Source organism: Cyprinus carpio, chromosome A23 (assembly GCF_018340385.1).
Source record: "Cyprinus carpio isolate SPL01 chromosome A23, ASM1834038v1, whole genome shotgun sequence".
In the NCBI taxonomy this organism is placed as follows: Eukaryota; Metazoa; Chordata; class Actinopteri; order Cypriniformes; family Cyprinidae; genus Cyprinus; species Cyprinus carpio.
In genome coordinates this window covers 12143770-12168681 of record NC_056594.1, presented here as the reverse complement: position 1 = coordinate 12168681, position 24912 = coordinate 12143770, and the positions used below count along the sequence as shown (strand labels likewise).

The 24912-nt window shown below is 38.8% G+C and overlaps 1 protein-coding gene across 1 annotated transcript in view; it reads right to left on the bottom strand.

Moving 5' to 3' along the window:
* The window catches only part of LOC109045062 (agrin), a 267061-nt gene that overhangs the window by 28972 nt on the left and 213177 nt on the right, over positions 1-24912 (bottom strand). The window contains exons 12-21 of the mRNA XM_042713167.1: positions 16968-17110; positions 16721-16826; positions 14306-14422; positions 13535-13699; positions 12746-12889; positions 11597-11721; positions 11408-11513; positions 6399-6746; positions 4142-4267; positions 1420-1547 (exon numbers count right to left, since the gene is read on the bottom strand). Of these exons, the coding sequence (XP_042569101.1) occupies positions 1420-1547; positions 4142-4267; positions 6399-6746; positions 11408-11513; positions 11597-11721; positions 12746-12889; positions 13535-13699; positions 14306-14422; positions 16721-16826; positions 16968-17110 (1508 nt within the window). The remainder of the gene's footprint in view (positions 1-1419; positions 1548-4141; positions 4268-6398; positions 6747-11407; positions 11514-11596; positions 11722-12745; positions 12890-13534; positions 13700-14305; positions 14423-16720; positions 16827-16967; positions 17111-24912) is intronic.

Sequence of the window (24912 nt, the reverse complement as noted above, 5' to 3'; positions counted from 1 at the left end):
CACTGCTCTTCATTCCCAGACACACCCTAAATGGGTTAAAAAGCCGAGAACAAATCGCCCGCTTCTTCAGCAGATTCTAGCAGGTAGTTTGCAGTGTCAGCTGAAGAATGCAAGAAAAACTTAGTGAGAGAAGCTAGGCTATCAGTATGTCAAAAGTATCAATGCATTGAGGCTAAAATACCAGCCAGTGTTGATACACTGTTAACTAAAACTATTATTAATAGCCTTTTGTAATTAAAACTAAACCAAAATAAACAAATAAACCATCTATAGAAACTTACAAAATCGACAAAAGTTTATTAAAATAAAATCTAAACTGATAAAATTGATAAAAGCACACAATTTAACAAACAAAATTTAACTAAAATGAAAATGAAAATCTAAAAATAAAACATAATTCAAAATATTATTAAATATAATAGTATAATAAATAATATTTGTCTATCTATCTATCTTGTTTGTAATTGTTCACTATTATCTTACTGTGTTTTTTGGTTCTATTTATTTGTTTTTTCCCATGTTCCTGCTTTTTTGTCTTTGTAATGTACCTTAAAAAAATAATAATTTTTCAATAAATCATTAAAAATTATAACTGAATGAGAGAGAGAGAGAGAGAGAGAGAGAGAGAGAGAGAGAAATAACCCTCACTGAATTTAATTGTCAAAATTTGCAATGTTTAATTGATTGAGAAATACTTGAAAGCTACATGCCATTGTTTTAATTTAATTTATTTATATTTAACTATGTCACAGTGAAATTTAAACAGCATATTAATTTTTGCGGCACTGTCCAAATTAGTATCAAATAATGTGAAATGTCACTAGTATTGCTATGAGCTACTGAAATATCGATATCGTTGCCTGCGCTATCAGACTATATTCAGCATCTGGACAGTGAGTGCTGGTTGCTAAAATGGGATTTGTGTTGATCACAAACTTCAAAATCAAGTGTCTTTATTTTATTTTTATGCTAATGAACTGCATTTCCAGCAACTGACAGATCACAAGACGCATATTTTTTTCAAAAGTCACATTCAACCTATTTTGCTGGATAATTCCACCTATCACAATGCATTCTGGAATAATTCCCATGGGGCCAACCTCAAGAGAAAAGAGAATGGATGAAGAAGTAAAAGGTACATACAACAAGAAAAGCATCTGTGATAAACAAGAAGCTAATCTTCAATCAAGTTTCAGTAATTCTGCTACTTTTTGGAACATCTACAGTGTTTTGAAAAAGCTGAGCTACTGCCACACGACTGAAAAATAAAGCATCACTAAAGTGGCATAAAACTTCATGTAGTTTTGATAGTTGCTTTTTTTTAATAAAATGATACTGTAACCGAAACCTGAACCTGAACTTCTTTTCAAAGCTTAACTGAAAGTGAACTCAAGTATAAGTTTGAGCTGCACAACTCACAGCGCCTTCGATGCTCCGGGCCGTTTCGCCGAACAACTCTGACTTGGGGTCCTCCATCTCAGGCGTGTAGAAGACCTCCTGGCCCTCTACCTTATCCAGGTGCAGTAAGCCGCTGAAACGCATGGTGGCTGTGGACAAGGCAGTGAAGCATATATGGTTATATAAAAAAGACACTTTGATGAAACGCACAGTGCCAGTCCATTCTCAGCCACACACACTTGTGGTTGGTGCAATGCCAGTCTGTAAGTTAGTGATGGAGCTTCTGTGAGATTAGTCGTGGGGTTGACCGAGTGGGGAAAGAGAGATTTATTTGCATTGGAGGTGGAGGTATAGGGAAGTATGTGAGAATATGAATAAGGGTCTGAAAGGAAGGATGGACTGGAGTTTACCAGACCGAGACTCTTCCCAAAAGCTGGCATGGAGGACTGAGTGGAAAGAGATCGGTTAGACAGCAACACAGACATACACTGCACAATATATCAGATAATAGGTTAAAAAACACTTTTAGGGTCATCATTAAACATTCCTGTTATTGCTGACCTTTCTCATTGACACTAATAAGCGGAAAGAGTGAGAGAGGATCAGAGGGCTGTTTTTACATGACTGAGAGAAATAAATAATGAATAAACAACTGAAGGAGAGCAGGGAGCGGGCCTGATGCTGGGTTCTGTGCAGCATGTAATCAGCTGAACAAATTGCCCAAATCAATCACGCCGGCCAGGCTCCAGCTTGGCATGGACCAGGATAAGCACTTGTATGATTATCGTGAAAGATAGCCGTAATTGTCTTCTAATCCCAGGAACGGGTGAGTGACAGAAGCTGGTTAAAACTGCATGATAAGGGTCTTTTTGCACAGACACACATCACCTCGTATCTGATGGGACTTTCAAAAAGGAGCAAATGGGGGAGATTTGAATGTGAAGAGAGATGGAGGGAAACAGCGATCAGATTCTAAATCGGAAACATCTGAGGACAGGAATTTCCCACGGAGCGCAAAGACTTGTAGAGAAATCAGGCTTTAGATGTAGATTCAAATTAAAGTCCCAAATTCTCCGCCACAATACGGCTATGGTCCATCATTTCTAGCATGTACTCATTAAAACTGTCCTTATCTTTGGTTACAAAGAGTCCAGATGGCATTCTGTTGTACAATGAGCTATGTAATTTTAATTTACACTAAATATGTAAATTCATTCTTAACTAACATTTTAACTTTTATGCAGTGGGGTGGGGCAAAGGCATCTAAGACTCTAGTATAAATCATAGGCTTAGAATTGGTCCATAGAGGACAACAGAGAATAATAAACACCAATTATAACAGTAGCATGATTCTAGCAGTAAAAGAATTGTAAGACTTTTATTCTTTTTTTTCAGGGTCCAACATTAATTTTTGTTCAATTAAATTGAGAAAATTCAGACATTAATATTTTTAATTTGGCATGGCAATGTATTTTGCAGCAAACATCTAACATCGCATTCAGGCAGCAGGGGTAAACTACACTGTTTACTGTTTTCAGCCTTTCAGTAAAACAGTTTGATACGAGGGGGAGTTTTCCTTAGTGCTTGAGAGACATGGGAGAGCTCGAGCTGACAGCAGAGACTGAATGCAATGGACATTAGGCTCCTTGCTCCCGGCCGCTGTGACACATCGCCAATAAATGGTGGGGAGTTACGAGACCTGGCTGACGGATATGAGAAGAGACGTGAGCACTTGACCTAGTGTTCCCATACAGAGAACACAAAACATCTGCCTGCTACTGCCTTTCTGTCCTGTATTGATTAGTCTCCATTGCGTGTAATTTCTGCTTTTATAAAACAGATGGGGCTGGTGAGAGAAAAAGGTTTGTGTGTGTATGGACGCATCTGGTCTAATGCCAGTCAGAACACATTTGGAGAATTGGTTTATCCATTTGCCACGGCTACTGAAACTGAACCTGCTCCCTTGCATCTGAAATACTCAGGGTCCAAAATCAAGTGTTTATATACACTACCATTCAAAAGTTGGTTGTTAGTAAGATTTTTTTTTTCTTTTTGAAAGAAATTAATACTTACTATTGAGTCAGGACAAAATAAATGCATCAAGTGACAAAAGAAATAAATGCTGTTCTTTTTAACTTAATGTTAATAATTCTGGAAACAAAAAACTGTATCATGGTTTCCACAAAAATATTAAGCAGCACTACAGATTTCAACATTAATAAAAAGAAGAAATGACTCTTGAGCACCAAATCAGCATATTAGAATGATTTCTGAAGGATCATGTTACACTGAAGACTTGAGTAATGGCTGCTGAAAATTCAGCTTTGCCACCACAGGAACAAAGTACATTTTAAAATATGTTCAAAATACACTATGTATACTGTATGCCTACAAACAATTCAATTACATTTCAACAATGTATTACATCAGTTAAGTCACCAGCCAACTAGTGAGTAATAGGCAATTTTTACAAGCATTTGGCATGTGACAAGTACTAATTTTGGACCCTGGGCACACAAAATCAACATCCATATGGCATGTCTAAGATAATACATTCTCATAGACAGTTTCCCCTGTCATTAACAACTCTGGACACCTCCATCCTCTCCATCCTCTCAGACTTCCAGGATAAAAGAATAATCACTGTCGGCGGCTTAGTCATAGAGCTGGTCACACAGTTAATAAACGAACATGTGCTGTTATCTAAATGACACTTAGTTAAGAGTGATTGGCGGGAACTTACAGGGGCAGTTTGTACCCTCAGAGCTGGTGGCGGCCGTCTTCCCATCGGGACAGCAGCCAAAAGGTGTGTTGTCACAGGAAGACCGTTCTTCGGCTGCGGGAAGAGTGGTAGTACCTACTGTTGTACCTGAAGAGAGAGATGAAGACGTCACACAAGCAGGATTTATAGAATTTGATGCTTCAGGCAGTAACTAGTTTAAACTGATATCTCTATAATTTTGTATAATTGTAAAACCAATTAACATGTCAAGTTGTGGAGAAGGAAAATTATGGTGTAAATAATGACGGCTCTATGGTTGACTCTTTGATTTGCAGAAAACAATCTGCAAGAAGTTGCGAAATGACTTTTACATCTTTCTTGATGTATTCCTACTTTTTAAACCATAACAATAGCTTGTTAAAACCTCACACCTACAAGTATGCATACAGAAGATTAGCACTGGGGATTGGAGCAAAATATCTCTTGCTTGCCAAACAAGCCATAAAGCCGTCAGATGTTCAAGGGCTCTGTGAGTATGAGAGAGGCAGCGTGTGAAAATAGTGAGTGGTGGAAAATGACTTTTGCCGTAAAGCTGGAAAGCATCCCGGGACATCTTTTCTTCCAGTTTGTGGGCAAATTTATGAGTCGCTACCAGGGTGCACGCTGGCCGCCACACTGCTTCAGCCTTACAGGCTATTGGTTCATTGAGAGGCAGAAAGTCATCAGAAAGTCCCAAGAGATGCCTCCCACTTCGATGTCAGACAGACTTCATGTGTCCTGTGTCAAAGAGCGCTCCGGTCCAACAGTGACAAGAGAATAAATCTGAGGCCCTGCTGCTCTCTCTTATACCAGTTCAGGCAGTTGAAGAGTAAAGCTAGCATTAGCTGAATAAATATAGCTGGTCTGCTTTATGTATTGTGGTGGTGAAGGACACATACAAGTAAAGGGATTGAGGGATTTGTCACTCCCTCATGTCAACCAAGAGGCTATCATTTTAAAGGCGGCTGTAGTGGAGAATTTTTTTTTTTAGGCTATTAGAGTCCATGGGCCAGATTTACTAACAGCTTGCGCCAAATGGTCTTTTGCCATTAAAATAGTACTGTCAGGATTTCCTAAAGACACAAAAGACTAAAGTGAAGAATTAGCGCTGAAAAGGCATGGACACAGTTATTTTTGCACCTGACCTTACTAAATAAGCATTTGTAGGAGTTTCCCTTTCAGGCACAAAATTTATGGGAGGAGAGTATTAAAATGAATCACGCAATGTGATTTTCTAACGTTTGCGCTCGTCAAGTTACTGGTATTTGTGGCATTATTTAACGCTCCAAAAACAACATGTCTTAAAGCAGATGCTAATTTGCGCTGCTCTTGGTAGATTTTTAGAATTACAGCTTCTCTTACTTCTAGCTACATGATATTGCTTGTTGGAGGCAGGTAATGCAACTAAGGATTATCTGAGTCTGTTAACGTCATACTTTATTTTCTTTAATAAGCAATTTAATACACTTGTAAATTGTAGGTAGCAGCTGGAAATTATTCATTTTGAAATTGTCTTTGTTACTTTCTTCCATGGTATGAGCTGTCAAGTTAACTACTGTAGCTGTAGTTCTCAATTGGTCCGGCAACAATAAACCAATAATGCAACCAATTATATAATAAAAAATAGCTACAATATAAATAGGATATAACAGAAATGTAACAAAATAGATTTCAATTTTATATAATTAAAATTAATCTAAAAATAATGTAATAAAATAAATAAAAAATAATTTGGATATAATGTAATTGTATAAATATAGATTTCTTTTTTGTATAGTTATATTTCAACATAGGAATCTTACTTGTAGAATATGTTATTTCATGTTAAAATTAATCTAAAAATAATGTAATAAAATAAATAAAAAATTCTTACTTGAATAGAAATATGTCAAGGTAGGGCTCAGAGGAGAGAAAGGAACAGTGGTTGCATCGACTTCATCTGAAATGGCATTTTGAAGAGGCTTACTCATAAGGTTAGGCCACGTTAAAAACTGAAGCTAGTGATTCCAAATGAAACCACTCACTTAGCGGTTCGATGTCAGGTGTCAAAACCTCTCAAATATAATGGGCGCTGAGATAATGGGCAGTGTTAAATTGATATGCCATTACAATTCGAGTCAAGGTCATCTCACACGCAAGGTCAGTCCATACAAGGGAGAATTTCATCATCTCTTGTTATCTGTTCTTGACAATTATGCCTAAACCCCTTATGATTGAAAGATTATGGTGAATGCATTACCAAGTGGCTCTTCTCCGCTCTCCTCCATTCCGCTCACCGTCTCTTCGTCACCACTGGGCTCTCCACTGCCCGATTCGTCAAAGTCAGGGCTGGAGTCCAGGGGTGGGGATGAGGTGCGGGGTGGTTTGTTGAGTGTGGTAGGGCGGTGGGTGGTGAAAGAGCTGGAGTCATTTCCTGCCTCGACCACCTTCGGAGAAGGCAGTGCCTCCAATACGAAGCTGTCCGGAATGCTTGAAGTAGTGGTGGTGTGGCCATGGCGCTGTTTGGTGATCTTGACGCGAGCGGTGGGAGGGGTGGTGCGGTGGGTGGTTGGGAAGGGGGTGGGTTTGGCCATCAGCTCAATGGATTCTGGGAGAAAGCAGGAATGGAATGATGGGTAAGCATAGATGGAAATGTTTCTATAAGCCTTCTTTCTCACCTTTGTATTCTACCTACACCCTCCCACCCATTCATCTTCGCTATTAAAACTAGAAAAAAAAAAAAAGAAACTCAGCATAGTTTCAGCAGGGTTGTCCTTAGCCTGAACAATGCTTTGTATGCCTCACAGATTCATATCAAAATCAGATGCATTGAAATACCAGGAATAAACCAACTTCTGCCTGCAAAAAGCATCGGGTTTCAATCATATCACTTAAGTTTCCTTACACCTGAACACCTGCAAAGAGCCCCTTTTGTAGTCAAACAACATGATTAGCTCACCCAAATATGAACATTTTGTCATTTACTTGCACTTCATGTTGTTCCAAACTTCTGACTTTCTTTCATCAGAGGAACACAAAAAGAGATTTTAAATGACCCATAAAATCAATGAACTGCGCATGTAAAAGATCCAGGTTGCTGCACCGTGTCTTTCTGATGTGATTCCTTGATGTTTTTAAAAGCTAGGTTTTCCGCAAGCTCAACCCAATCATTACACAGACTCTTGACCAGAAGTGTTTATATACTACTGGGGTTGAGACTGCAGAATATGGTTGATCTGTGAGAGAGTGTGCTTGTGCATGTGAGAGAGTGCCTGTAGATATTAATTATATATACATATTCAGATGTTGCCCTCCTGTAGGGAGGCTTTAATCACAGACAGCCAAAGCCTCTAGTGATAAATGATTGATATAAATAGGGCAGAAAAGCATGGTTTAGCTGAAGCTTCAAAGGAAGCCCTCACTTCATGCAGGCATCCGTCGACGCTCCTACCACCGCAGCCTTGTCAACACTCTCGCAAACCTCTTCAATGCAGCAGCTGAGCTCAAACTTAAAAAAGACATTACCAATGCAAGAGTCTTTTTCAAGGATGCATGTTCTCTGATATATAAAAAGATTCAGAGGACAATAATAACCGCGGCGCGATAAAATCTTCGAGGAGATTTATAAACGTTAGGGACCAAGGGATCCAAACACCCAATCATCCGTGGCTTTGTGCTTAACTATAACGGATCCCTTGTGTACAGGCTAACCTCGCTTAGTCGGGAATCTGATAACATGCTAGCACAGGCTCTTAATTACATGCTAATCATCTTGCATTTGAACAGCTAGTAGCTGACGAGGTGTGAAATACGATACCTTACAGAAATACTACTTCTATCAGACCGGCTGTCACAGTCTGCAAGTGTGTAGATACACTGGCTTTGTGCGGGAGAGCACTGATGCTATCGCCGTATGTCAAAGCATGCATTTTCCTATTTCGACTCGGCTGCACTTGTCATTCAGGAGCTCAGTGTAGCGATATCGCTGAAGGAAAAAGATCTGGGTTGTGGGCTTCGAGTCGCTTGCCTCAGCTTTGTTTTTTTTGGGGGGTTTTGGGACACAAATACGCACGCTAAAAGAGAACAACTGGGCAACAGCAGCAGTCAGTTTGCCTTAATCAAGTTTAACGCTTAATTTGGTTTTCAGAAAGGCAGGGTGCACAATTAGAAGACGCAAAAATGATTGTCATCTTCAGTTGCCATAGCCATATACTTACTCTTGAAAGGTTGTTATTAAGATGGCTTTCTGTCTATTCATACAACATTGTACGAGTGTGTGTATTTCAAGTGGAAGTGAAGTTGAAAGAGGCAGAGAGAGAAAAGCAGAGAAACTAGGAAATGAAAGGGGTAAAGAAGATGGAGCAGAATTTTGGACCAATGAGATTTACAGGATAAATCAGAGTAATTTACACTAATGCTCATGTCAGATTGTTATTAAAATATAAATACGCTTACAAAATGGGAGACGTACAGTTGTTTTAAATGTCCTTATAAAAGTGGTACTACTGTTGTAGTAGGCAGATAATCTCCAGGTTATACGACATAATTCTTGTGGGAGGATTTTTCCCTATGTAAACAGTACCTTGCAGGGTTTACCGTCTTTACATTAATGAGAAAAGCTGAAAAATTGGATGTAACTTTGCACAGACAAGGTTGGTAAGCTTTTTTAAACTGTGTGTATTTCAACGTCTATCCTGCCTGTAATGCCATGCCTTGTAGATTTCCATTTTAAGTTTTTTATTTTTAAACGCTGAGGAATGATTCAAAATCATTTTCTGTGGTATGACAGAGATAAACGGGTTTTGAACCCGGAAAATATTGTTTAGAACAAATACGATAACCAAACCTTACATCTACGGCGAGAGCCGCCTGTCCCATATGCTAATGTGTAGACTGCCAGTTTGCAGCAAGCATACAGGTGATGACACCATATGTGAGCGCAAGGAACTGCCAAGTCTTGGACTCTTGATGAGCCAAAAGTTTCTCAGCCATTCAAGACCCTGAACGCCCTGCGTCATGTACCAAGATGTGCCTCTGATTGCCTCATCTGCTGCCTGCTATGGCAACATGAGGAGTAACTCACTCCATGTGGCGTTTCATAGCACCGTTTGTCATCAAGAAGAGTTAATGATGAGAGAACGTCAAGAGATCAGCGAGAGAAATAGAGAGAGAAAGGCAGGCTTTCAGCTAATTCACATCCAGTCACACGTGAAATGAGCTTGTGATCTAACCCCTTCACCTCAGGGCTGCCGAGCAGTCAGAAGCCCGGGCCGCTTTACCCCACAAGTCGGAGAAGAAATTAATAAATGGTCCTGCTGTTGCCAGTACCGCCCTAGGCTGGTAAAGATCCAACCTAAGCCCGCTCTTTACTTCCTCCCAGATCCCTGAATAAACCCAGAAGAGCAGCTGGATTCATGTCATACAGGCAGGTAATGCCAAGAAACAGAGCAAGATAGAGAGGTGCTCTGGTTAATGACTACAGGGATGATGGTCCAATCATGATCTCTAAACATCAGTTTGTGGTGTGGTGTGTCATAACCAGATCCAGAAACAATTTGCCAAATGTGAGCTGTTATCAAATAACTAAAATATCTGTCAACTTGAAATGCTGTTCACAAAAAGAACTGATTGGAAGGTGAAAATTACCGATATGACCAATATGGAGTTTTAATGGCTGCAGCCAAAATCTACAAATGCAGATGATGATGATAATTTATTGTACTATTTGCTATAATCTGAATGTTAGTATTGTACTATTTGTAATAATTACACTATATATATATAATATATACTATATATATATATATATATATATATACACACACACACACACACACACACACACACACACACACACACACACACACACACACACACACACACACACACACACACAAATGTATGTACTCAATTGCTCACAAGTTTATTGGCTGATGCCTCATCAAAATGGCCAAATATAAATTTTCCTGGCTGATGTATTGTTCTATCACTAGTGAAAAATGAGCGGTACATACCAGGATGAATTAAACCGAATGGGAGTTTGAAAAAAGATTATCCAATAGCCTGATTGACCTCAATAATATCAGTTGAAATAGAACAGTGTTTTACTGGAAAAGCAAGTTCACATTTTGGTTAAAATTAACCAAGATTTTTTTTTTGTCTTTAAAATAACATTAAGGAATTGTTCACAATTACACCAGGAATACGAAAAGGTTTTATACTGAAGGCAATGAATGAGTGATGTGCTAAACTTTCTGAATGTTCTGTTTGCAGAGAATCCATAAGCACCTGGTAATAGCTGTGAAAAACAATGCAACAGATATGTTAGATCAAGCTGCACTTATGTGGCATTAACAGGTCTGACAGAGTGGCTGCATGGGCTGCTGTTGAAAATGTCTGGCACCTGCCATTGGCCCTGATCCAGCTGGAAAATGTCCACCATGTGCCATGCCCATCTCCAAGAAGCTTCCTGCAGAACACCTTCTGATGTGAGCTGGCATAATGCTTCTTACATACAGCCGACATGAAAGTCTTAACCTTGGCCTTTTACCAGGTCCCTTTGCTCATGCATGTATACAGCAACCAATGAACAACTGAAGAGAGAAGGATAGTGATGCCCTACTCTCTGCACAGCCTGCTCTACCCATAGCAGGCTTCCCGACAGCATCAGCAGCCAGATTTCGGGTGCTTTCTTCCTGCAGTTAAATCTCCCTTATCCACACAGGGGTGACGCAAATCAAACAGCTCAAATGTCGCCCAGTTCCAGGGGATTCAATACTCCAGCCTGAAGCAAAGCAGCACGGCTCTGTCTACAGGGGAGCATCTGTCAGGAAGCTTTCCTGTCCCCTTGAACACCCACCATCCACATCAATACTCCCCATACCCATCCCACACACAACTTCACACCCACTGACCCCATTCCTAACTATGAACTATGTAGTTTTTCCCAACAAACCCTGTAAAACTTAAAAATAAATTTCCTTAATCAGTATTTTTCAATCCTTAATTGTAAATTTTTATTTTTTTATTTTTTTTTTAATAATGAGAGCTTTTTGGTATTTATCTAAGACTATGTTATGGATTTTTCATTTTCCTTTATCAAGTATCCTATTTATCTTGGTTTATTCATGTTTATGATATTTTACTGGAAAAAAAGACAACAATGAAGCCATTTTTTCAGCTAATGGAATCATGAGGACTGAAAAGAGACTTCTGTATGCATTAGTGCAAAAAAAAGAGAGAAATCTGATTACAGGAGGCTAATCTCACCTTTGCACTGGCCTAAATGCTCCACAGTGATGTCCTTATCTTGTCTGCATGCGATGGTCCTTAGCTGGCATCGGTCTGCATAGGTGACCCCATCAGAACCACATACCTGTCCACAAACATGTCCATATTATTAGAAAAGAAATCTTCATCATTACAGTAGGTGTGGATCTGTGAATTATGCAAGCTCACCTTGGTCTTGTTTTTCTCATCACAGTCTGGTGACGGGCACTCACAGTGAGCCTGCCCGTTCATCTCTACACATGATGCCCCGAAGTGGCACACAAGCTCATCACAGGACTTGGGTGCCTCAGGTCCTGTAGAATAGATTGGCCTCTGGTTAAAACATCACTTATATATTTAGCACTAAACAAAAAGTACCTTTTGAACATTTAATGGTTTCATGGACAAACATGTGGGAAACCAGCACCACAAAACACAATATATGCCGGTCATTTCAGTGTGGGCTACTTGTTAATCCACTTCTGATACAAACCCTACAACCTCCACCACAGATATTCATCAGAAAGTTGGAATTGCATCAGTAGCAGAGCCGGGACCTTGCCTGCCACAGAAGTCTACTCTTTACTCTGACATCAGAGCGCTGGGCTTCACTGCCTGGAGCCTGCAGCATTGACTGGCTTCCTCTTCTGCACTTTCATGTGGCAGCTTTTATCGGGAAGGAACACTGCATGAACACTTCTATGCTGGGACTGTTGAGTTCATTAAGCTCTTCACTTCCTGTCAATAGCTGACGGTGACTTCATTCTACTCACTATGCCAACACTGGGGGTGACACCAGGATAGCATTTCACTGTCACCCCTGGTGGGTGTGCATTTGAAGATTCAACTGAACTCTATTGATTTAATCTGATTATGGAAAACAAATTAAAAATGACATTTAACAGTGTTATTCAATTATAGGTGTTTTTAAGGGTTAACTTTCAGTAAGTGTTGAATGATGGCTAATGTAATATAAATGTGAAAAATATTTAATTTAATCATCCAAAATAATATTAATAATAATTGGTAAAGATATATTGTTAATTTGCTACCCCAGACCATTTGATGCATACTGCCGAATTCAAACTAACATCCCAATGAGATCTTACCACTATGCCATGGTTCTGACATGACACTAAAATCCTTTTTTGTCAGAACACTTTTAATTAACAAAGACTATTAATTAACCAGTGCCGTCATTTTTATCACTTCTACATGTACCCAACATTGTGAAAAACAGACCTAATTATAATTCATAAAACCATAACCTAGCTGCATCAGAACTGCAATCCTGGAGAGACTGTCTGAGTTTTGTGCTAATTAAAATCCCGTCATTACCTTTGTCACAGCCGTTGGCTCCCATCTTGCTGCCGTCAGGGCACACGTTGCATTTCATGCCCTTAACTCCAGGCTTACATGAGCACAGCCCTGACATCTGCTCACAGTCGTCACGAACCGAACCCACTTCATCACAGTTACACGCTGATGAAGAGAGAGAGGAAGAGAGAGAGGGAGAGGGCTGTCAGCCTTATCTGGTTGAACAGTTTTGATTAGATTCCTTGTCTCATTCTCTTCAATTTCACTCTGACAAAAACATCCACACATCCGCCAAATACATGCAGGCAATCTGAAGCTGCTCCAATCTGTGACCCCACAGCTGCAGCAATAGCTATTGCTCTGTGTCAATGACCACAGCTTGGTGGAGTTCAAAGTGGGGTCAAGAAGCCCTGGGGTGAGAACGAACGTGGCTACAGAATGTGCTAATGCTCCGAGGACCCCTGGGACAGAGCACAAACTGTTTCAATCACGCTTGTTTTTCTATCCTTGTCTTTGTAGCAGCATAAAAACACACAAATACGTGCGTCAGAGCATTATTGGTCTGTAAGCAGAACTTACAGGTCAAGCCATGTTGCACTCATTCGCAGTATCCATTACCAGCAGTGGTTCGGAGGCTTAACTCGTAATGCCTGTTTTGACAGAAATCGCATTTAAGGCCGGAAGGATAGCGCACGTTAAACGAGTAGGTTGTCACTTCGGATTTCGGATTGGAATGGAACATTTAACACATTTAACAGAAAATGTCCTGAAAGCAAATCACCAGGAAAGAGAGAAGAGATGGATGCTTACGTGTGCAGCCACTCATGTTTTCTGTAACGATGCCACGGAAGTTCCAGAATCCGGGCTCACAGCGGTCACACTTGAGTCCCCCGACCCCGGGTTTACAGGAACACTGGCCGGTGGACGGGTCACAGGTGCCTCCGTATGAGCCGTAATGGTTACACTGACACACACCTAAAGAAGAAGAAAGGTTTTTAGTGGTACACAATTGATAATATTTACTCAGCCATATTTAGCGTATAATACTGTATACAGTGGATATGATATTTTGGACTAATGAGATTAAATTGTGGTCTGGGTTACAAAGTGCAACAGCACAGTGCCCAATCTGTTATTGGCCATTAAAATAAGTGTTTAGAATTGGCCAGAATTTTAATACTGGTTCATCCCTAGACCTCTCAAACTTTCAAAAGTTAAAGTTCATCCATTCACATTTTGGATAATTAAACATACATTTCTTGTAATATTTATTATTATGAAAATTTATGCTTATAGTTCAAAATTTTTGTTTTTATTGGCTGTATCGTGAAGACAAAAAATTTGTCAGGATCAGGCAGAAACCTCTGCCAACCTGTTGCATTGGCAACTGCCCAGTTTCTAATGCCTAGTACACATTTATTTACTTCAGCAACTCTTCTCCTAATGTTATGTCATCTTATTAATATTAATGAGCCTATAACATGTCCTCTCCTCTCATGTTAGATTATTCCTATTCCTACATTTTATCGTTTGACAGTGTTTAAGAACTCTACAAACAAGATTCATGATGGTTATACGTACTAGGACACCCAGCCAATCCAACACCCAGGGCAGCGGTCTTGCTGTCTTGGCAACATCCGTAAACAGTTTCGCTACAGTGCTGGGAGGCTATGAGCTCTGTTGGAGCTGATGGGATAGCTAGAGAGAAGATACAGAGCAAACAGGAGTGGGTGGGGGAGAGAGAGAGACATATTGAGATCCACAGCGTTCTTAAGACAAATTAAACCAAACAATCCAAGCTGAAATGCAATTTAGTACAACACAATAAGAATCGCTTAAGGAGCAGAGGTGGGAGAGCCTGCATCTGGCTGCCAGATAACAATTCTATTTACGATTCCTGACACCAATTCAAAATCAGGAAAAAATGATGCTATTACCAGCCGTGAAAACAAACAATAGACTTCTCGTCAAATGTCTGGAGGGTGACATTTGACACATTCTCAGGGGCCTGTTTTCTCCATTTGTTCTAGTCTCAGATAGCGCCGTTTACACCTACGCCGCAATGTCAAACAAAGATTTATGGACTCCGGGTTTATGGACACAAATGCACAAGAGTGCAAATCAGGATGTGCTGATGTCAGTCCACTCTCGCTCTAACCTAATTACACTATTTTAGCACTCCCGGCTCACATACAGAGGACGTTTGTTACGGTGTTTAACTATAACGTTGCGCTTGAGGCAGATGACAGGTGCTTATTTGTCTTATCTGTGTTGTCATTTTTTCCCCAGTCTTTCCACACTTGTTCTTTTCGAGTGCTTCTTCTCTAGGCCATTGAACTGAATGGCTGTGAGGTGGCAGGTTTGTGGTTTCGAGTACGGAGTTAGGAGGACCAGGCTGTCGTAAATCATGAGCGGACACGTCCCGGGGTATTATAGTGATGTGTCACCGTGCCTTTCATAGCATTCTGTGGCTCCAGAGATGGGTTTTGCCCACACCTCATTAAACTTCTCCTCTCCACACTGAGTCCATTATGACAAAAGTACTTTTAATTCAATCCTTTCTTCTCGTCTCACTGCGATTCTTCACCATCCTCTTTCTGCACTAGTTTGTTCTACAACAAAGTCCTTTCTGACACCAACAAGGTGCTGCTAAATGCGAGACCGGTCGGCTTAGATGTTTATTTTTCCTAAAGTATCGTAGATTATTGGTGATGGTAATGGCATAGACGGAGTGAAGATCGCCTACCAAACTGTGGGAACATATCACAATGTCAATAATACAAAGTTTGGCTTAGATAATTATATTTTTGTTTTTTCATATTTAATTTTTGTTTCTACACCCCATTATATTGAAATGGAGACTGAAAAAGCTGGATGATATATTGAATATATATCATATATTTTCATGCTTTTGATGCTGATTTAAACCATTTAATTAGTTATGATAAATACTTGTCTTAGAACTTATGAGAAAAAATTATTTAAATCTTCAATTCAAGAAACTTAATTTTCTGTAAAGTTGCTTTGCAATGATTTGTATCGTAAAAAGCGCTATACAAATAAACTTGAATTGAATTGAATTGAATTACTTAACTCAATGGTTTGTTACAGTTAACTAAACCTAAAACTATTAAAAACCATTTGTGTTAATTGGAAAAAAGCTACATAAAATATGAATATTAGATGAAAAATTTACTAAAACGTAGGACTAAAAGAACAAAACTAAAACTGAACAAAAAAGATAAGATAAAGATCACAATCAGCCAACGAACTGCGAGAGGCAGCTTACAGCATCCTCTGATCTTCACTGCAAGGAGACTCAGTGCAAGGTTGTCTAGAGGTCACCGAGACCTAATTTCCAACTAGCAAAAAGCAGAAAGGTGCTCTGGAGGCCCGTCAGCTCTCAAAGGCACGGGTCAGAAATCGAGGGAGGAGAGACTGCAGCTTGCATATCAAATGCAAGGCCCAATGAGATTTCAACTCATCTGAGCTGAGCCAATGGGAAGCAGATGCCAAAAGCCCCTCACACCGGTTGAAAGTTCTCCAAAAGGATTTATTTTCCACGGCCACTGAAGGAGCATGACTGATCTGTCTAGAGGGCCTGTGAGGCTCTGCAGCAGAAAATGCAGAGTTTGAGAAAACCATAGACAAAGCATGAGGGGTGCAGAGAGTGAGCGGGGGAGAGAGAGCAGAAATAAAAGAGTGCGCACGTGCGCACGCAAGTGGAGTCAAGCTAGGCTTGAAGCCTGAGGGAATCTCACACTGCTCTGATCACAGAGCCATGCTCTTCCTCTCTATGTGGTAGATGCTCAGGTCTGGACTACACAAGCCCAACCCCCCCCCCCCCCCCCCGCAATAACCACCACAAGTTCAAAGAAACACTGCAGTCTGCTGCAGTGACTGCGAAAGGCCATCCTGTCAGAGTTCCTCGAGTGTTATTCTTCAGATAACTGAGGAAAACATAAATATTCGAGGAAAGAAGAGGTGGTCTCTCACCTGGGCAGGGACCTTGGCTCTGGAGCAACAAGTCCAATTGCTTCTCACACCTGGCCTTCTTCAGCTCACAGTCACTGGTGTATGTAGTCCCATCAGAGCCACACACCTGCAAATGTTCACAGAGAGGTTAGCCCAGTGCGATTAATGGATTCAACAAGATTTAGCACACGTTTTAACAAGTCAAATGCCTGGGTGGCACTCTCTTTGACTGGAAATGGCAATGTGAGAGGCATGTGAATGGACATACTGGGCTGCGTGGCACTGACTGACAGCTGAAGTCACACACGCAGCGGTCCTCTTCTGTGTCGTCATCCCACGATCCGCCGTATCGTTGACAACGATCCTGCTCGCAGGTTTCAGATCCTGAACCTGAGCCTCCTGATCCGCAGTCTGTTGGAACATACACATATACACTTTTTTATTTCAGGGACCCTGTACCTCTGTTCTATTTGAACTGTTCTTAAACTAACTCAATCATTATACTAAAGCTAACTTAAACCCTTAACTCAAACACTTATGAAATATGAAATAAGACTATTTAGTCCATTTATGAATAGCTGATGCATAACTTTGTCAACATTAAAATTTTAGATAGATCTTTTTGACCATTTTAATCAGTTTGCCTTCACTTGCATTTTTAAATGTGAGATAAGATTATTTAGTCCATTTATGTATGGTTGATGCATAATTTGTGTGTCAACATTACATTTTTGGAGGATGTTTTTCACCATTTAAATTTTCTTTGTCTTCATTAGTTGTGTCAACATTACATTTTTGGAGGCATCAATCAATTTCTTAAGTAAAGCATAAAATTCATAAATGCAAAATATTATAAAAATGCACAATTATTCCATCAATTTATAATAAATGTAAAAAAAAAAACATCCTTTTAAATATTTCATATATTACAGAGAATTTATGCATCAAATATGTATCATAAATGCACACATAGATGTTTATTTTGATAAATAACATTAACAATTAACAATTATTTTGTTATAACTAAATAAATAGTAAAAGAAAAAACTAAACATTTTGTCTAAACATAACACTAAAAAGCAATGGTTTTTACTAGATAAATGTATTATGTAAAAAAAAAACAAACATTTAAATATTAAAAATATTACAAGACAATTTTTTTTTTTAAATTTCTTTTAAAAAAATCGCTAAACATTATATTTTTTTGTTTTTTTTGTAAAAATGATGAGGTACCAAGACATTGTGTCTGCTTACAGTACAAACACCCATACACAGTTGTTTTCCTGTCCACACAAAGAGCTATAATGCATGCACAACCTCAATTTACCCCAAATAAAAGAACAAATAAAATCACTAACAATGATTTCAGGGAGATAAACAAGCAATCTCATATGAGACCTGCGATCTGAGCATAACAGTGGATAAGTACTTTATAGAAGTCACAAAGAGCAAAGACAAATAAGACACGCAGACACTGGGGACCTCATGCAAACACATATTTGCATATCAGTATGCCGCACATTGTCTTCTAATAAAATAAAAAATATTCCAAGGTACTCACGCATCTTGTTTTAACTTTTACTGCCAAGAATTAAAGGACAGTGCTTGGCAAAGTATTTAGACATTCAGCCCATATGGAGCAGCGTATATTGAGATTTTCTTCACGTTTGAATGAAGATTGAAGCAAAGGCACTGCTGGAAGTACAAGATAATGACCAGCTATGGAAATACCCAGCAATAACGAAATAAATTAAAGAAGACACCAGTGCGCCACCAGCAAAGTGTCAATTAGAAATGAAATGACAATCTGTTATATAACACAGGAAATCAATGCAAACGGGTGTTTCACAGCCATCATGCGCAACGTCAGTAATCACACTACATTATGCTGGGTGCAATTAGTCTCGGAGCGAGTTCAGGGTTAGTTTCTCTGTATGAAACCCCAACGAATAAATCTCGATTCTTTCCAGGATCCAAACTTTGGGGATTATGGGTGAGGAAATCATGAGGGTTTTTCTTCAGATGAGTCGCCTCATTAAACACACTCTTATCTAGCCTATTTAATTAGAATTAAAGTTCATTAGTCAACAAAGCTGACTTGCTGGAGATATAAAGCACCCTTCTTTGTAACAGAGCATTACCGTTTGTTATTTTTAATGAAAGTTGCCGAGTAGCACTAAAACAAAAGTGTATATCTATCTATCCATCTATCCATCTATCTATCTATCTATCTATCTATCTATCTATCTAAGCACATTAGATGCTTTCTGAAGGATCATGTGACAGAAGTATGAAGTAGTAATGGCTGCTAAAAATAATCAATAGTTAGTTCAACGTTTTGAGGTTATTTTGAGGTAGCTTCACAACTTTGTATTATTTTCTTTTTGGGTCTTTTCTCTGCAGATTCTTGCGATTAATCAGTCAGTATATCATTAGCATAAGGGAAACACAAAATGGATCCGTATGTCGATCCATTTGATTAATGAGGAAAAACCAACTGCTGGTGGATGCTCTTTCCCATGTCTCCATTGCATGTTAGACACGCTCTTTATTTCACATGCAAAGCTGGGTAGGGCAACCTCGTGCAGCCTCATGGGAAAATCGATTGCGTATAGGTGGAAATGCCACTTAGCATAGAAAATCTCCTTAAACAGATTATGAAGCCGGTCACAGTAAAGGCTAGGGGTTGGCCAGCACTGATAGGTCTTATCAAAAATCCACGCTGACAGCCTTGCAGGGTCGATACTCATGGAGGCCATTCAATTCATTAGCCCCAGCCTGGAAACAATGAAAGCACTCAAGCCTGAAGCCCTGGCCACAGTGATACAGAGAGCAAATGCACTCACTGTGTAGACATCAGGTTTCTGCTTCAGAGCATTAGCGATTCAACGCTGTGATGAAGAGATTCTGTATTTTGCTTAATGTGAGCTGAGCTGAATTTACGCCTTAGGGCAGAGTCTTGTTAAGATCAGCCAAGAGACTCCAAGGGGAAAGAATGTAGCATTTGATTATGATTATTACAACCTTTCTCTTTTTTTTTTTTTTTTTTGCCAATTGCCTATTATTAAGGCACAGAAAACAGAGAAAACCATTACAAACTGTCTGAAGCAGAAGGGAAGCACAAGATCGGTTTCATACCACGCATACTTTCACAACAAATATGCTTAATAATGTCAATAATAATAATAATATATTTTAGATTTTTAATGATTTTTCAAGTTTTTGAAATAAGCCTTCTATCCTTACCAAGACTGAATTTATTTGATAAAAAAAAAAAATACTAACAGTAAAACATAAACTAAAAGCAGCCATATTGTTAATTATTACTTAATAAAATGTAATTTATTCCTGTGATGGCAAAGCGGAAATTTCAGCATCATTACTCCAGTCTTCAAATGTTGTTCAAATGTTGCTGATAATTGTTAAATGTTTAAATTCTAAGAGTTTTTTTAATCATCTCTTTGTTGAATAGAAAGTTGAAAAAATATATATATTTTAAATAATTTAACTTATTTATCTATAATATTCTTTTTATTTGAAAAAACTTTGGCAACATTATAAAAGATGTTTTTACTGACATCGATCAATTTAATGGACCCCTGCTGAATAAAAGTATTCACTTCATTAAAATAAAAAGAACCTTGAAAACAATGTGTCAGTTTCTGAAAAAAAAAAAAATATAATAATAATAATAATAAGCAGCTTATTATACTATTTTTAACATGTATAATAATAGGAAATGTTTCTTGAGCACCAAAATCAGCAATATTAAAATTTATAAATCTCTAAGGGATCATGTAGTTTACATAATGTTGCTTCATAAAAGCCTATATTGATCATAAAAGATTGTTGATACATTTTTAGTCCATGTTCAGGTGGTTTCTGCTAAGTCAAGTACACTTTGCACAGTAAAAATGCACTAAAAAAAATCTTGCAGCTGAGCTTTTTCTACACAGTACTCTGCTGCTTACACACACACAGTGTAAACACTATAAACTGTTATTTGAGTATATAATAAATGTGCTGCTTACGTTTGAATATGAGACAGACTTGATACCATGAGAAATTTTAGTCGCTTACAGTAGCACAAGGCAGTTTTGCACTGCAAAGACCCATTACAGATTCAACGCACGCTCTCTTCCCCTCATCAGTGATACAGTAAACAACACGCTTAAATGAAGGTTTCTAAACTCTGACTCTGATAAACCTGACCACTGAGCAGCAGCGGCAATCATTTCCATATACGAGGCTCTCCGGGCCACCTAAGCCAAATTGTGCAAGCTAAGCACAAGATGAAAGCATTTACGTTCCCGGTTTGGTTGTGCGTTAGCAGAAAAAAAAAATGCAACGTAGAAACGTGAATAAATAAACCTGGTGGAGTGAGTGGATACGGGTGGGGGAGGAGGTGCTAATTAGTTTCGGTCCTTTGATGTCACCGCCACCCATGCTGCACACAAACCTTTCAATTAGCGAACACCAAGATGTACACATCAGCTGTCCTCAAAGCCCTTTCCCATCTTTTTAACTCAATCAAGTATTGCGGGGTCCATTTAGCCATGCGTTTTCCATTAAGACGGAGAGCTGAAGGAATAAAGAGCGAGCTAGAGTGAAAGCAAAGTGGGTAAACAGACGCAGAATAACTCCAGTAGAAAAAAACAGATGGTACCATCAAGAGGTGAAAGGTTTTTCTGGCTGAAGAATAGATAGATGACGGGGAGAGAAGATAGATATTGGGAGAAAAGGGGAAAAAAAGGTCAGGTGGGAGAGCAGTGAGGACAGTGACCTTCAGACTTAACTGCTAGTTTGTTGCAGGTGGCTGGGGTGCCTTACCGTGAATGCATAACTCCCATGAAAACACACACACACACACACACATACACACACACACACACACACACACACATACCTTCTAAATGTCACACATAACTTTGGCGCACATACAAATGCACACCTTGTCTATCTCTCTCTTCCTCACTCTTGTTTTCATTCTCCCCTCGAGAGTCAACATTCACATTCATCACAAGTTGTTGACCTCTGTATCTCAAACTATGGGTATACACCTACACACAAACACACACACACAAAACCTTTGGCCTTCATTTTCAGCTGGATGGAGAGTTGCAGGATTGGGACATTTTTAATGACTCCGAGAATATAAAAAATATAATTTACCCCCCAAAATTAAAAGTTCACCCTTATTTATTCATTCTCATGTCAATTCTTCTGCAAAACACAAAAAAGCACACATTGAATAATGCCTCCCTGTTTTTTGTCCACCCAATGACAGTAAATGATGTCTAATGGTATTTTGGATCCCATTAACATTTATTATATGGACATTCTTCAAAATGTTTTCCCTGAAAATATTGTCTTTTGTGCTCCACAGAGGAAAGAAAGTCATACAGGTTTGGAGGTTGATTAAATTGTGACAGAATTGTTATTTTTGGGTAAACTATTCCTTTAAGACAGAGTATCTTTAGAACTTCAGTAGTAAAATTGGCAATAGAATTGTAAAGTTTGATTCATTTCATGTCAATCAGTTCAAAACTGATTCAACAATTCATAAGCGCTCAGAATGTTCACGCAAATCACTCACATATTAATGTTTTATTTTAAAATAGATGTAGATAAATATTGCTTATTATTACTACTGTATGTTATATTAGGGAAAATAAATAAATTATTAAAAAATTATTTTACTCACATATTAATGTTTTATTTAAAAAAATCACATTTTAATTATCATATTTTAGTACATGTAGATATATGTACTAAAACTGATAATAAGAACAATATTCAGAATTATCCTTTTTACTAATATAAAACTGAAAAACTATCAGTACTAATAAAACTGAAGTTCATTGTTTTCTGTTCACTTATGATTTGTCTCCTGTAGCTGGGCATTACTGAAAGACCTGGACAATAGCTTAGAGTAATAGTAATGCTGCCAACATTAAGAGCAATAGGGGATCCTGACAGCATGCAGAAGTTCTTTATGAGAAGATACTTGTGTGTAACGGATGATTGCACACTCTCCCCTGTTTGCCCTCTCCCCAAACACTCCTCCCGTGGGTGTTCTGGAGCATGTACTGATGCTTTATACACTATTATGCTGCTATTTCAAATGCATAATCCTATTTAGTAAACGTGTATTCAATTAAAAGTGGGCCGCGGCCCTAAGGTGATGCTCGGTTCTCTCATATCGCTTTGTCTGTGTCTACAATGAGGCTGACTTCAGACTAGCAGAGTGTGAAATTAAACAGGTGATAAATTCACCACTACGTCCAGACGCAGGGAACACTGTCATTTTTCATTACTTCCAAATAAAAGAGTGAGAGAACACTGCCATTTTTTTTCTTTTGACTAATGAACATGCGTATTGAAGCCAGGTCTAAACAAATGAAGAAACCAGTAAATAAACAGCCCCTTTGGCCCTTCTGAGAAAATGTTTTACTTTGACACTATATTTTGAACCCACGACTGCAAAATCATACCAACCATCACACAAATGGAGTGTGGTGTTTGAAAGCTAAATGTAAGATAGACAAAACAGTTCTGTTTTCGTCAAGTTAATACGGCATTCACTATTCTTCTACATACAAAGGCGATGTGTTTTAGCTGCTGTGGTGTTGCTAGCTGCTGTTGGGTTCACTTGCTGAATCACTGGGGAAGTTGTGGCCTAGTGGCCCACTGCTCCGGGTGTGTGTTCACGGTGTGTGTGTGTGTTCACTGCTGTGTGTGTGCACTTTGGATGGGTTAAATGCAGAGCACAAATTTTGAGTATGGGTCACCATACTTGGCTGTATGTCATGTCACTTTCACTTTAACTTTTTTCACTAGTCTAGAGAATAAATTGACAAAGCAGTTCTCACTGGCCTCTGGGCAGGATCTATTGAATGGACACAGATCCCTGCAGCCTTTAACAGCAACTCCTCCACAGCTTACAGAGCTGGAAAGAAAGGTCTGATGAGATTTGTGTGACTTAATATTTGAAAATGTGACTTTTTTTTTCTTCTTTTTTTACTGCCGGACAGCCTGCTGGGAATGACATAAGTGAGATATTACATCAGGACTATACAGAGAAGTGGAAGGATACACTACAATTTATTATATATTTACCTTGACTACACTTTCAGTAGTGAATCTTTTCCAGTATAAAGCTATTTTTCCAATGAATAGTGGTGTAACGTTCAGGGCCATCGCTAGTGGGGAGAAAGGTGGTGATGATTTCAACCGACTGCCCGAGGCCAGCATGATAAATGCTCAGGACAGTTGACAGGTCATTGCTTCAAGTTGGCACGAAAGCATTTGCACGTGTTTTTATTTGTTGCCGTTTTTTTAATTCTTGAGAATTTTTAAATTATTGAGATTTTAGAGGATTTGAATAAATTAAGTTGTTATTCGCGTGCTTTGTTTAGTATTCGCATGCTGTGTTTTGCGTGCACACAGAGAGCCGCTTCTCAAGACGTGGGATTGGGATGTATGTGGGATTGACACCGAGTGGTTGAACTAGGTATTGCAGTCCAAATTCAAAATATTGGAGAGGGTTTTTTTCACCTGGCCCCTCCTCCTCAGACTTGACGCACACGCAGATTGCCAGATTGATGACATCAACATGAACAAGTGCACTTGACAATGAATAAAATGAAATACGCAGTTTTTTTCGGCAACTGGCAACCCGGGGTGCCGAAATACAATTGGGTAAACTGGCAGTGGGCGGGTTTCACAAACCAAAAAAAAAAACTGGCATTCCGGCCCGGAACGCACATTTACAAAGGAGAATTACTCACTCCAGCATTGTTTTTCAGATAAACAAGTATGTTAAATTAGCATGTTTCTTAAATATCTGCAAACATATTATGGTATTTTTATGCTTTAGTAGAGTCAAAATCTTACATACAGCACCTTTAATGTTAATGCAAGAAAAAAAGGAGACAAAATCACTCACTGTTCTTGACTAAATTATTTTTGTTATTTTAACAAGAATTAATCTATATTTAATTTATACAGTGAAGACTATGCGATACCATTTTACATTTGATTATTCAGTTTCTGTACATCTACAAATCTGAAAAAACTTAAACCAACCCGCACTGGGGTCCCGCAAACACCAAATACGGCTCTGGTAACATTAAAGGTAGACCTGAGGAACTTTGTGGGGTTTTGGCAGAAAATAATTTGTTCAACTTTTTTTATGACTATTTTCAACTTAT